A 15142-nucleotide genomic window follows, 5' to 3' on the forward strand; every position below is an offset into this window, starting at 1 on the left:
TTACTATATGATCATTAAACAACAAACATAATAGTTTAAAACTAGTATTTAGAATGTTATATACACTTTATAGAAATTTTAGTGAATTTAACTTTAGAGTTCATTTCATCTTTTAAAAAATCATCTATCAAAAAAAAAAAAAGTTTTTAATTAAGCACTTCCTATGTGTTAGGCACTAAGACCACAAGTTAGTTATATTCTGCTTGTCTGGTTATACTCTAAATTAGATAACTAAATGTAACTATTTGCTTGGCAATTAGAAAATCTTAACATAGAACTTAACTATATATTTCTACTATTTATTTTATTATCTTGTGAAATTTCATGTAAATTAATTACTTTTTTCTTTTTATAGTATTACAGCTGAGGCTACAACAACGAAGAACAAGAGAACAGCTAGTGGACCAGGGCATCATGCCACGTAAGATTTATAAGAATCATTTATAGTTGAGACCTATAGCAGTAGCTGTCAAAATGAACTTGCCTAAGAAGAGAATTTATAATAGCTGAATCATTGATGATAACCATTCATACAAACTGAATTCATAACTGGAGTTTTAGGGTCAAAAATCCTATTCTAAGAAAGTATTGGCAGGGAGATTTGCTAGGAAGTGGGAAGGCGATGCAGTGTAGTGTGATTTTACTCCAGATCCATGATTTCATTGTTGGTAATTCCTAATGAAAAGAAACATGATATCCATAGATAAGATTTGGCTTCAGATTCAGTAAGACCTGGTTTCAAGCACTACTGTGTCTAAATTATTGAAATGTAAATTTAATTTTTTTTTCTTGTATTCACCATTCTTTTTGGAGGTTTTTAGAGAGGTAATATAATTTTTCATATTTTAAAATTCATCTTATTTCCTTAAGAAAAGTTTAATTATATATATATCCTCATAAATTGGCCCTTTCCAAAAAGTAGCATTAACAGCCTAAAACTTCTGAGGAAGTAGAGTACTAATTGTAATCTATACTAGTACTACTAGAACTAGTACAGAATACTAATAGCATTCTGTATTAAATTTTCCCAAATTTCTCTTTGTCATTGAGAGTGATCTTTTTCTCCTATATGGTTGTTTATGAAGAATAATTTTTCTTTTTGCTTGTTAAAAAAATTTTTATCTTTTGCATTGTGATGGAGACAAAAGCTGCTTTGATAATCTTCATAGCCACATCACTACAGCAAGCTTGACTATCAGCCAATCGGGCAGGAATATGCAAATTAATTCACTGTGATGTTCAAACCATCATTTGCCCAAACCTGCTAACCCTAAACCTGACACACATACTAGGTTTGGCTCATATGAACCTGTGCAGAGTCCCAAGCATCAGGGCTCAAAATAAGCATTATAGTTTTCAAGAGCTTGACCAATCAAGGCCTGGAGGTGAAATATCAGCTCACGTAAGATTAGTCATATGCTTCAAGTACAACATAGCCTGTAGTGATAAATGTGTTATTGTATACATGGTGGTAGATAACTCTACAGAAAGACAAAAAATTGATGAAACCATTAATTTGAATCCAAAATTTATACCATTTAAATTTTAAACACTCCTTTGCATCATTAGCAATAGGGAATTGATTATGTTCACTAAATTGATATTCTAGTTAAAAATTCACTTATCAGACATAAGAATTGCGGAGTTTTTTGGAAGGAGTTTAATAGTCTCTTTATTTAGGCTCAAATTATGTCAGAGCTTTTGAAATCCAATAGTAAAGTGTCTTGTGCTTTATACCATAAAACCAGTTAATCTTGCTTTGCATAGCTATGTTGGGGGGGAGGGGGGGGTTAGAGATGTAGGTATAATTCCAGAACACCTACATTAGAATTCTAGTTCTGTCACTTTACACTTTAGTTTGTTCTTATTTTTTTAGGACTTGATTTCCTCATCTGTAAAATGAGCATGTAGGGTTAGATTGACATGTAAGTTACTTTTAAACTAGAAATGTGTGATCTTGGGATCTTACTATTCTATTATTATAGCCTCATATATTGCTAAAATAAAGAAAAGGAGTAATAGCCAAGAAAATTCTCATAGTTCTCATTTGAATCATCTGAATTAGTCTAGAATGTGGACTGGAACTTTGCCATTATTTTATGCTGTTTAAAATATGCATCCATACTTTTAATTCCTTCTTGTTTTATGTTACATGATGTAAGTAATTAACTCAAAACAAATATTGATTAAGTACATGGTAAATAAAAAGATAATACTTGAAAAAAACATTTCAGTGTATAAGTGTTAAAAGTTTTTTTAAGTGAACTAATTCTTTAAAATAACTCAGTAAATAAATTACATAGTTTAGAGAAGAACAAATCAAATAAGAAACATCAACAAAATGGTTTATAAGATTTAACTTTTAAAGTATTAATTTTCTGCATTGTTAGGAAAATCTTTTCCTGTTAAAATAACTATTTATTTTCTCTTCACAGCATTAAAGAGTCCAGCGGCATTCCATGAACAGATAAAAAGCTTAGAACGAGCCAGAGTAAGAAATTTGATTCAAAATGTTCTACCTCTGAGCACTGTATCTGCAAATAGGAAGAAGATAATATTGCTAAAATCTAAGATTTTAAACAACTTATTTTGAACATAGAATAATTATGCCCCTATGGCAATTATACTTTAAAGATCTGTGGGGGGAAAAAATGACTTAAAAAATAATAAGCAAGGTCTAATTAGTACAGAATTGGTCTGTTTCTTCTTCCTGGTCTGCAGGGCATAATTTTTGGAGGTATGTTGCCAGGGAAGTCTTCCATCTTTCTTCCTGTAGAAATGATGTGTTCTCGTACCACTTATAAACCCACAAAGGACTTTCCTAACAGAAGTTATATCACCTTTACCTCTGAACCAAGACTGGTAGAATCAGGCTTAATGAAAGAGAATATCAGAGTTATTCAAATTTATGTTTAATATTCAAATTTCAAGTCTATCTCTTTTATAACATAATATATAATAAATATGATAATTCATAAGTTTTGCTTTAAAAAAATAATTTGCTTCTATCTATGTTCCATTGCTGTGAATGGGACAGGCTGCCAGGGAAATTATTTACATGTCATTTACACAAAAATTAGGAGAAGTCTAAAATTAGATTTTGAATTTTGAGAATTATTTTCAAGATTTCCAAGAGTCACATTAGTTAACCATTTTATTCTAAGTGAATGGCAAAAAAAAAACCCCAAACCCCAAACCCTTAAAACTATATATTAAGTTAAAGAGAAAGTAGTGCTTTACATATAAAATGAAAAAAAAAGCAGTATTAAAAGTCTTAGAAAATGTGTCTTTACACAGGTTTCTAAACCCTTCTTGTAGAATATATTTTCTGGACTTATTACCCCCAAACATTCTTATATTGCTAAAATACATTTTCTAAAGAAAGAGGTTTGAATTTTAGCATTTGGTGTTAAACTTTATAATTATTTCTTTATCTCTTTTTCCATTCATGATACCAATACCTAAAATGACAATATTTGATGTTATATATATCATGATATATCCTAATTTCTTTTTCCTCTCATATGCATGACTATAATAGAAATTATAAATTGTATTTGTAATATGAATTATACATATATATATGCAAAAACTTAAAATCTAGTTCATAATAGAATGGAACTAGATCTCTTTTTTTCTTTTTTAAAGACTGAAAATTTTCTGAAACACAAGATACGTAGTCGACCAGATCGTTCTGAACTTGTCAGAATGCACATTTTGGAAGGTAAGGGCCCTCTCTGATGATAATTTAATTTCTTAACAAAAAGATAATTACAGCATTGATTTTCATTTTAGCTACTTCAAGAGCTACAAAATTGAATAAAAGCAAAAAAACCCACTAATTTCAATTGTTAGAATTTTTTTTTTTAAATCAACAAACTTAGTCCTACCACTGTCACTGTAGGTTTCTCTTTTGCACTGTTCAAAGTACTCTTTTGCACTGTTCAAAGTACTTAAAAAGCCTTTCTGAGTTCTAAAAAAAATCCTATTATGTAGTTATTTCTTCTCATAAACTCTTTTGAAGATTACTAGAATCAAACTATAGATGAAATTATAGTTAACTTAAAGAGGGAGAAGAAAGTATTACTCTCAATACTAGGGGAGTTATCCTAACTTTAGTTATATCCTAAGCATTGCTCTTATTCTCACATAGATCCTTCAGACCATTAATCTAGTCATAAAATAAGCTAAAGTCATTAGCATTTTTAACAATAAACTCTATTTTTAACTTTCCCTAAGTGAAATGTCTCTAAGTCTTGGGAAGAGGTCTATATAAACAGCTTCAGAGTTTTAAAACTTGACTGCCAAATCATAATCAGCTAGTTAAGGACATATATACTATTAATGTCATGGACTCATGTGAAGCCCCTACTTTTGCCTTCACTTACTGACAAGAATTATTTCCTCTTTTTTCAAAATTTTCTATCATAATTGAGGCATAAACCATTAATAACTTTAATAGGACTTTTTTCCAAACTGGGATTTTTTTTAACTATGGAAAAAGAACTTGCCATCCATAATTTTTAAAAACTTATTGAGCAGAAGGAAACAAGCCATGAAATTATAAATAGGTTTCTGAATTTGAATAACTTAAGTTCAGGGTACCCCAGAGAGGAAAAAATGGCATCAATATGTTTATAATGAGATATGTTCTATATTTAAAGTCTTTAAGGAATCATAGAGTATTTATCTTGCAGCATCATTAAAGGAGAAGTCAACATTTTCCTTTGGCATTATTAGCTTCTATTTGAACACTAAAGGTTGTGAGAACCAATTTACTTGAAATATTTTTAATATCTGGGCAAGGAAAGGGAAGAATAGGATGACACTGATAAATGAGAAGCCTAGTTGCCATTTTCTCCTACCTCCCATCCTAATAATAATAATAATAAACTCAAGGAAATAGCATTTTAAGTCACCCATAGGATGGTTTGGCACATTTTGGTTTTCCTGCCCTTACTATGTATACTCTTCCAAGATTTCTTAAAAAGAACACCTTTGAATTTTTGGCAAACACATATTATATTGAATTTTACATTTTTATGTCAGTAAGATAAAACTTTGATAAAAAATACAAATAAGCAATAGGAAATGGAAAAAACAAAAGTCAAGCAACAAATGTGTAAGTGCTTTTACATTTTTCAAGTGGAAAAATTAAGGGTATTATTAATGATTTTCTATAACACAGGTATAACTTTCATAATACTATAATTATTCTATAATACAAATATCTGTGACAAATACAGGATGTTCTTGTTGCTCTTAAGATCAGGACGAAATATGAACCATTCATTTGAGATGTATCATTCAGAGACAGTCAGAAATAAACATGGATTTATTTTCATCTCCTTTCTTTTTATCTAATTCTTTAGATATGTTTATAATTCAAAGTAGTCACAGACAGAAAGGAAGAATAAAAACCCCATATAAATGTTATATTATTTTTCCTTGAATGATTGATAATTGATTAATAATTATAAAATTTAACTGTCTCATTTATTCACATTCATTGTGAATTTTGCAGACCATCTAAGTGTCATAATTTTCAAGTAAACCAAAAACACAGTACCTGCCATATCAAAATTTACATCCCAGAGGGAGAACAAACCAAAAAACACAGGGACTTCTTTTGATGGCATTAGAGGATCCACTTTTCTCAAGCTGTGATTATATATTTATCTATTATCCATCTAAGGAATATCCTAGAAAATTGAGGAAATTTCTCTACTCAGGAATATGAATTTTCACTTCCCATAATAAATGATCATTCAAATTCATATTAGTTTGAGGTCATGGAGAAATTAATATAAAATATCTTCTAACATAAACTGGTAGACTGTTAATTGTAGACTATTTTTATTGTTGTCTCCATAAAAATATTCATAACTTGTAAAAATTGGATTTAAGTTAAATATGATGGTCTGAAGTAATATCATAAGATAATTATAGTTTATTTAAGTAATGATCAAAGTTATCTTTCCTCTTTTAGAAACATTTGCAGAGCCTTCCCTACAGGCTACACAGATGAAACTGAAGAGAGCTCGGCTGGCAGATGATCTGAATGAGAAGATTGCTCAAAGACCTGGTCCAATGGAACTAGTAGAAAAGAACATACTTCCCGTAGATTCCTGTGTTAAGGAAGCAATTATAGGCAAGGCTGAAAATGCATACTACTCTAAGGGAAAGAGTTTTTGAAAAAATCTTTTAAACAAACAGACAGCTAATAAGATTCTATTTTCATTTCATTGGCTGTCTCTCCACTAACATTTCCAATTATTATTTTTTCTTCTACATTATTACAAAAATAATTTCTAGCTAATCACTGTTACAAACTTTGTTCATTTCATATTACACAAGAAGTATCAAGCAGATATGTTAATGATGATAATAATAAAAAATTATACCGCACCTATTATTTGCCACACATTGTGGGAAGTGCTTTTACAGATATCTCATTTGATTCTCAAGACACTGAGGGGGGTACATGCTGTTATTACCAATACCATTTTACAGATAACAAAACTGAGTCAAATAGAGATTGTGACTTGCCCAGGTCAAAGATCTAGTAAGCATTTGAAGCTTTGAATGCCAAAACACTCACAATCCATTGTCCATAGCAAATATTTTTCACATTAAATTTAAAATTTAACTGTTTTCTAAATTTCATATGTTTTCATAAAGCACTCATTTACTCCCCCAAAAGATGAACAGAATTCGAACAGCATATGGCTCTCTATTAAAAGAAAAAGTAGCCTTCCCAAATTGCATTACTATAGCACAAAGACTCATTTATTTTTCTTATGGAGACTTTTTAGTGAATCTAAGCAAAATAATTGACTAGTCATTTATTATTGTTTATTTAGCTATTTAAAATAATCTTCATTTATAAAATGTCATATTTCCAAAAATCAAGGAACATGTGTTTACCATTTTTGCATAAGCATTTAAATCATTCTTTTGCCAGACCTTACTTTAAATTAAATACTACTTGTAAGTTCTAATAACTAAATCTAAAAGGGTTTATTATGGTTTTGTAGATTATGAGGATATGAATGACCGAAACCTAAAAATAAGCACACATTTTTTAAGTGATGTTTTTTGAATTGTTATTGGAAGTGAAAGTTCCACTTTTTACCTTTTTCATTAGATAATTTAGTTTTTGGTAACTGAGAACACCAGAGTCATTTCTTCCTATAGGAGTTGGACAAGAAGACTATCCCCAAACTCAGGGTGATTTCTCATTTGATGAAGACAGCAGTGATGCTTTGTCTCCAGACCAGCCAGCCAGCCAGGAGTCTCAGGGTTCAGCAGCATCCCCAAGTGAGCCAAAAATCAGTGAATCGCCATCTCCTATCACCACAAACACTCCAACTCAGGTATGAATTTCTGAAGTTAAAACTACCAGAACATCTTTTAGTGTATCTTCCCATGTAATCAGTCAATAATTGTTCATCAGATACAACATAAGAGAGATTCAGAGAATAAGAATATGAGCAGCAACCCTTTAAATAAGGAGCTGAAAGAAAAAAGACCAACTTTTGCCTTTCATTTCATTTAAGAATAGAAACTCCTCTCCAGCATGCATTTAGTAAAAGACAAATTACAGTAGCTGAAATCCAAGTTTCTTTAATAAAGATTTGCTTTGTAGTATGAACAAGCTTATTTGTGACCTTCCTCTTACACTGGAAGCAGAAGGAGGAACCAAGGAAAAGACTAATGTTTCTGAAAAATAGATGAACCCAGAGAGGGAGTGCAGGGCATTCTTAGCATATTTATTGGCCTTCATTTTGAACTGTAAAAACGGGTTCAAAAAAGGTCAAGTATGCAAATAAACTTAACAGTTGTGTTATTTATTCCTTTTAGTATTTCATCTTTTCATTTTGCCATTTGAATTAGGCTGTCAGATAGGAGTGAATGTTATCTGACTATCATTTTTAATAAGAAAATTAATTCTTTAACAACTCAGCCATTTAGAAAATGATCTTAAAAATTCTCAGAAGGAGAATGATATTCTCCTCTTCCCTGTATATTTTCATGAATTGTCCAAAGCATTTCTACCCAATGGGTTATTAAAATATATGTTTTTTCAAAAAGAATAAATGTGGTATAATCTTTGCCAAAATAGTGCTCATAAATAATGCCTGTGTCCTTTCTGAATTTAAATAACCATTTTGGCAACAGGTTGTACTGTTAATTCATTACCAAATTCTCTTGGATGTCATGTTATCCATGTTCTTTCTCTGTACTATGTGATGACTGGTGTGTCTCTTATTCAAGATACATGAACTAGAGGTCTCTGGAAAAAAATATTCACATAGTATCATTATATTTAAGATATTCCCTCAAAAAATGGAGATTCATATTGTTTACATTGTTTTAATCATAAGGTAATTTCTGTGCTTATTTACTTAACACTTAAATGATGAATCTTTCTTGTAGTTTTCAAACTCAGTTCTGGTATGTTTGGTTTCTTTGAATTGTTTACATTGCAAATAATTGATATGTAAAATATCTAATTTTTTTGAAAATCCTTTAAATAGAATAGTATCATGAGGAAAAGGAAAAGGAAAAATATTCCTATTTAGGATCTATTTTATTTTAAACCAACTTTGTAGAGAAATACTTTATCATTAATCTTTGGGATATTTGTATGTATTATAAGTAGTAACACATTTTGTTATTTCTGTATTAATCTTATTTAAGGTTATCCAAAACATTTTTGCTCATACTTCATCCAAATCTTTCACTATAAAGTATCTGCCTACATATGTTATAAACTATATTTTACTACATTAAGAGATGAGGGTTTCAGATTCTTTCCTTAGTTGCTATATATGCAATAGATACCATTCCTCCAGTAGTTACATCTTAATATTTTGAAAATAAATGTTACATTGAGATTTGGCACAAGTATAAAGGGGAAAAAGTATTATATCACAGAGTATTTTTAATCACTAATTACTTAAACTTCAGAAAAGAGATGGGACAGAAGTGATAAAATGGCACCATGTTTACCTTTGGTGCACTGGAGATGTCCAACACACACACACACACACACACACACACACACACACACACACTCTCTCTCTCTCTCTCTCTGTAAAACAAGATCTCTGGAAAAGGGGAGGGAAGTTATATATATGAAAAATACTTCTGATTATTATTCTCCTTTTGATTGATATAAAGGTATTTGTATTAAGTGGGTATGGTTAAAGGTTTTTTTTTCCCTTTGGTCCAAAATGGCATTTTATGTGTATTTGTTGACACTTCAGTTTATACAGCAAGTAGAAATTGGTCAAGATCACACAGTGAATGTCTTCAAAGGCTAGTTAAATTTCTTAATTGTGCATATGCATCCTAGTCCATATTGGCTCCAATTTAAAATAATTACCATTTCTGGTTATATAGACCACTAATTTAGGCACATTTTTTTTTTCTAATTCCCCTTGTCACTTAGACTTCATTTGTACCTATTAAATAGCAGTCAAGCCCATGTCAAAGAATTCCTTTTAAGTCATTAAAAATTTCATTCAGAAACATTTCGCTGGATGGTAAAGTGGCACTAATTCAAAAAGTCTTGTCTCTTTTTTAGACTACATAGGCTTTCTAGGGCAAAGAAAGAAAACTGAAAATAAAATTGAAGTTGATTTTTTGGTTAAAAATAAAGGAAAGCTTAAAAGGTAATAAGACGCAGATTATGAAGAATTCTAAACATCAGAGAGTTTATATTTGATTCTGGAGATAATAGGTAGCTACTAGAGTTCTTTGGGTGACCTGTGCTTTAGAAAATTTTTTTAGTCATTTAGGTGGACTATGGATTGGAGTGAAGAGATTTGAAGCAGAGAGACCATTGGAAGATAATTGCACAAGTGGATTTCAGAAAAACCTAAAAAGACTTAGAGATGAAGTGAGAAGAATTAGGAAAACATTGGACACATAACAACATTGTGTGATATGCAGCTTTGATAGACTTAGATTTTCTCAGCACTACAGTGATCAAAGACAATTTCAAAAGCCTCATAATGTAAAATGCTATCTACATCCAGAGAAAGAAGTATGGAGTCTGAATGCAGATTGAAGCATAGTAGTTTTGCTTTTTTGTGTTTTTTTTTCATGGTTTTTCTGTTTTGTTGTTTCTTCCACTTATGACTTCATGATCTAATAGGGAGACAGGAAAACTATCTACATAATAATATATAAATGCTAGAAGAGAAATAAAAAGTATTAGTGGTGAGGTTTAAGGAAGGGAAGATCATTACAGACTTCAGGAATCAAGGAAGACTTTGTGAAGGAAGTATTGGGTCAGGGCTTTCAGGGGATGGTCAAGATTTCAACAGGTAGGGAAAAGGAAGTAGAATAAGAAAAAAAAATATTCCAAGGGTAGGAGACAACAGCAATAAATAAAATAAAATGAAAAATTGTAGGGCTTATTCAGAGATATGAAGTAGTCATCTTCTTTGACCTAATATATATTAGATAAACAGGATCAGTATGAAATAAAGTTGGTAGTACCAGCTACGAAATGTTTTAAAGCATGATTAAAGAGTCTGAACTTCATTTAACCTTCACTAGAGAATCAATGTAGAGATGTAATATGTCCAGATCTCCACATAAAGGAAATTACTGGCAGTGGAACATTGACTGCAACAGGGAAGTAGGAGAGAGGCATCAGAAAGAGTAGTTAGGAAACAATTACAGTAATGCAAGTTTTAGGTGATAGTGAAGATTACTACAAAACCTGAATTAGTTTTGTGACTGTATGAGTGAAGGAAGAATAAATAAGAATTGGCATTGAACACATGGGATGAGTTTGAAATCTCTACCTATAGGAAGAAGAAGATAGTGGATAGAAGGAATAAGGTCCCTTCCAGTTATGAAATTCTGTGACCTTTTATGTATTTTCCTTCAATTGTGAAAATGAAACTACCAAGAGTCTGACATACTTTGTTTTCCTAGGAAGTAATGATAGAATTTTTATTGATACATACCCTATTTCCTCACATAACCAAAAGCAAACACTTTAAAAGTTGACAACTAGTCTTGAACAGATTATCTGCAAGAGATCTACTTAGTAAGGTGGCCTACTGCTACAATAGTTTCTCATAATTTAAACAAATATTTCTTTTAGATATTACAAGTGCCAGCTGAAAAAAATTTTTGGTGAAGTGAATTTATTCCAAATAGAATAGACATTTGCTATGATATACCCCAAATTTGTCCTGAATTTTATAATATATTTTATGTCATAGTCTAACTATTACAGCCTAGAAATAGCAATGGTTTTTATTCATTTTTGTGCTTTTTATTTTTTAAATGTCTGTTATGTTATTTTTTCCCCTGTAATTCCACTTAAATATCTTTTTTGATCTTTTCTTGGCAATATGATTTCTTTTAGGAAAATTTCTAAATTAATATATCTATTACTATTCTGAGACTTGGCAGGTTTTGTTTGCTTAATATATTTTGTTGTGTAGAAACTTTGGGTAGAATAGTACATTTTTAAAATAAAATTTCTTATTGATTTTTTAAAATTTTTCTGTTCTTTGCCACTTGCTATGGATTATTTTCATGTTTTAGGATATTAGTATGTCCAGTAATTTTTTTTATTAGGCAAAAAGTTTAACACTAGAACTACAAATGATAAATCAGTCTGATACATTTCAGAATAGTGTTAACTAATGGAAAAATGGAAAAATGTAAATGTGTTTTTAGCATACACACACGCACACACACACACACACACACACACACAATCTAGTTATTCAGTCTATGCATTTGCTTTCATTTATTTTATTTGTCTGGAAATTGGTAACAAAAGAAAAGGTAATTAAAAGTTCCTTGAGCACAGATTTTTTTCTTTAAGTTTAGATTCTCAAGATCATTTGCCAGAGGAAAATTATTGCTGCTTAGAAAATATGGCATATGTTCTTCCACTGGAAACATGTGCAGACACCTGAAAGATAAAGGCAATCTTACAGAATAATTAATTAATCCAGACATTTTCTCTGGCTTTCATTTCTTTTCCTGCAGTTGTTTTCAAGACTAAATAAAAAGATCTTTGTCATATCTGTCTGGAGCATTCCAATAGTGATTTCTAAAGGAAAATTCAGTAAGATTCATAAAGCTTTTGATTAGATTTTTTAAAAAACATAAATGCCAGTCAATTAAATAATGATGTTTCTAACATTTTCTTCTAAAATAATGTTAAAGTAAATGAAAATTGAGGAAGATCATTGAAGAAAGAAAAATTATATCATCCAATAATATAAAGAAAAATCTTTTTTAAAAATTATGTTGTCTGGTCAGTGTAGGAAAAGATTTTGAATTGTTGTAAAAACCATGTTCCAATTGATATAATGTGTAAAGTACATTATGAAAATTCAAAAACATTTGGCTTTAGTGTTTGTAAAATTTTGACTTATTGATAGATAACTTTTTTGTTTAGAGAAGATTTGTACTTGACTTATACTTTTTAATTACTATCTATAATCTCAGATATTTTCCTACATTCTGAAACACATAAAAATTTTAAACAGAGAGAGAGACATATTAATGTCAATGGAATCAGGAAAGGCATCTTAAAGGAAATGGCACATAAACTGTGAGCCTTAAAGGGAGATGGTAGTTGTAAGAGATTGAGCAAGGCAAGGGAGTACATTCCAAACATGGAAAACAGTTTTTGTAAAGCACAGAGAAAATGTGGTATATAGGGAAAAGCAAAAAATATCCCAGTTTAACTAAACTATAGAGTTCATGAAGGTGAAGAATGACCAACCGCCCCTGGAAAAACAAGTTCAAACATAATTATAAGTTTTTTGTTTTGTTTACTAGAAGTAAATTGCATTTTATTCTACAGAGTGTAGCCCTAAAAGTTTGTTGAACAGAGGAGTGATATGGTTATATCTGTACTTTAGGACGTAGTAGAAAGGACAAAGATTGACTACAGGGAGTTTAGTTAAGAGGCTGATCTAGTCCAGAAGCAAGGTGACAGGGGCCTAAATTAGGATGATGGTTAAATGAAATAAATAAAAGGGATGCAAGACATGTTGTAGAAGTGAAGTTGACAAAACTTATCAACAGATTGCATATGAGGATGAATATGACTGAAGAATGACGGATGTTTTCTGAGATATCCTTCTAATCAAATAAGGAAAATTAGGAGGAAGAATAATTTTGGAGGAAAGTAATGAGTTCTGATTTGAAAATGTTTGAGATACTTACAGAACTTACTTAATTCTGTAAGTATCCTTACAGGATTAGTTATCCTATTAGTTATCCTTCCAGTAACTAACAGGAAGTTGGAGTTATGAAATGAGAGATGAGAATGGATATGTATGTCTCAAAGTCATTCCACGTAATGGAAATAGATGAATTGATGCAAGTTGATGAGATCACCAAGAAATGGATTATATAGAGAAAAGAGAAAAGCCAGGACAATAAATAAAATTTTATTAACTATCTGCTATACACCAGGCACTGTGCTGTGCACTTAGGGATACAATAAAAGGCAAATGTAATAGTGTTCTTGAGGTGTATGCATACACGGAGCAGGACAGTGTTGAAGAAATGGGAGAGGTGTCAACATTGTCAGGTGCTGCAGAGGTTTGGATCAAATGAAATAACATACATTAAATGTGTTAAAATTTTTCAAGCACTATCTAAATATCAATAATATTATCAAGAGAGATTATTGGCATAATGGAGATCATACTGGACTCATTTTCTATAAAAATCTGGATTCATATCCCATTTCCAAATACTAGTTGTGTGAACCATAGGCAAGAGTACTTAAATTGTGAGCTTTCAGCTTATGTATAAAATGGGGGTAATGTCTGTAGGAAAAATAGAACCAAGATGTCAGAGTAGCAGGAAGCAGGACGAGGAGCTCCCTCTCACTGAGAGAACTGAAAGCTTGCAGATCGCCAGACTAAGTTTTCCATGGGGTCCAACATTGAATAACCCAGGGAAACAGCAACAGGACTAGAAATTAGCAGTCTGGCCCTTATATCAAATCGTATGTCAACAAGAAGGTTAAAAGAGCAAGCAAAGAATCCCACTATTCTGTGTTATTATTAGGTGTTAGGTTTAAAAAAAAAAAAACAAACCATTGGGTTGGCAGCTTCAGGAGAGGTGAGGACAATATGACTGGTTATATTAAAAATGTGGGCTCACATACCCATGAGACCCATCTGAATCCTGAAGCCACTGATAATGGGCCAAAAATAGCAGACTTCCTGACTTATAGAGGGAAGATAAGATTCTGTTTAATTGAGCAAGGATAGACAAGGATGAACAATATATCTTGTAGGAATGTACCAAGTCAGACTAGCTTATGGGTCTTCAAAAATGATATGGAGTTTTTCAGGAGCTGAAGTTATGAGGATAACAAATTTTTTTTTAACTAATTCAGAGGAATAACAGCTCCTGTGACTAAGAAATTTTTTGCATCCATCTCCACAGTCAGAGATAGTGAACCAGACTCCCTGGTGTCCAACTACAGGCTTCAAGAATAGCAGATTTCCTTGAGGCAAGAATAGAATGGTGATTAGCAGAAGTGGATTTCTAAACTTAACTCATTATAGGACAAAGAATTATGACTTAAGCAATTATAAGACAAAATCAGTTAATTATAAAGAGGATCCATAAAAAATGATACAGAATCAATTTAATTTTCTCAGTCTTCATTGTACCCAATCCCTATCAGTGGTCATAGAAGGAGTCTATTGGACAAGCTCTAGGAATGGTTTTATTATGTCTTGATGGTCTTAAGAATAGAAAGAGGGGGAAAATACACTTAGAATAGGAGAAAGGGAAAGAGACTTTAGGGAAAATTGTCTCACATAATCAGGATAATTAATCAGCTATACAAACAAATAAGGGAAGCAGGTGACACTTGATCTTGATTGTGATCAAAGAAAGACGATGTGCAGTTGGGTACAGAAAACAAATTTCACTCATTGGCAAAAACAGCAGAAGGGAAAATTTAAAAAGAGGATTAATCCTAAGCAAAATAAATTCTTTTTCACATTTTTAAAAAGATGTATTTTAATAGTATAATCTTTTTTAAAATATTTTTTTACAATTACATGTAAAGAATGGTTTTCAGTATTCATTTACTGAAAGATTTTGATTTCCAATTTTT

At 31.0% G+C, this 15142-nt stretch overlaps 1 protein-coding gene across 7 annotated transcripts in view; it reads left to right on the plus strand.

Moving 5' to 3' along the window:
- MRTFB (myocardin related transcription factor B) overlaps positions 1–15142 on the plus strand; it is a 240255-nt gene that overhangs the window by 177371 nt on the left and 47742 nt on the right. For 6 of the 7 annotated variants that reach the window (XM_031944470.1, XM_031944439.1, XM_031944460.1 and 3 more), the window contains 5 exons: positions 356–421; positions 2436–2491; positions 3649–3724; positions 5990–6151; positions 7198–7376. In XM_031944470.1, coding sequence (XP_031800330.1) covers positions 356–421; positions 2436–2491; positions 3649–3724; positions 5990–6151; positions 7198–7376 — 539 coding nt within the window. The other variant, XM_031944476.1, reaches the window with a different exon arrangement.

This window comes from Sarcophilus harrisii, chromosome 1, assembly GCF_902635505.1.
Source record: "Sarcophilus harrisii chromosome 1, mSarHar1.11, whole genome shotgun sequence".
Lineage (NCBI taxonomy): Eukaryota > Metazoa > Chordata > Mammalia > Dasyuromorphia > Dasyuridae > Sarcophilus > Sarcophilus harrisii.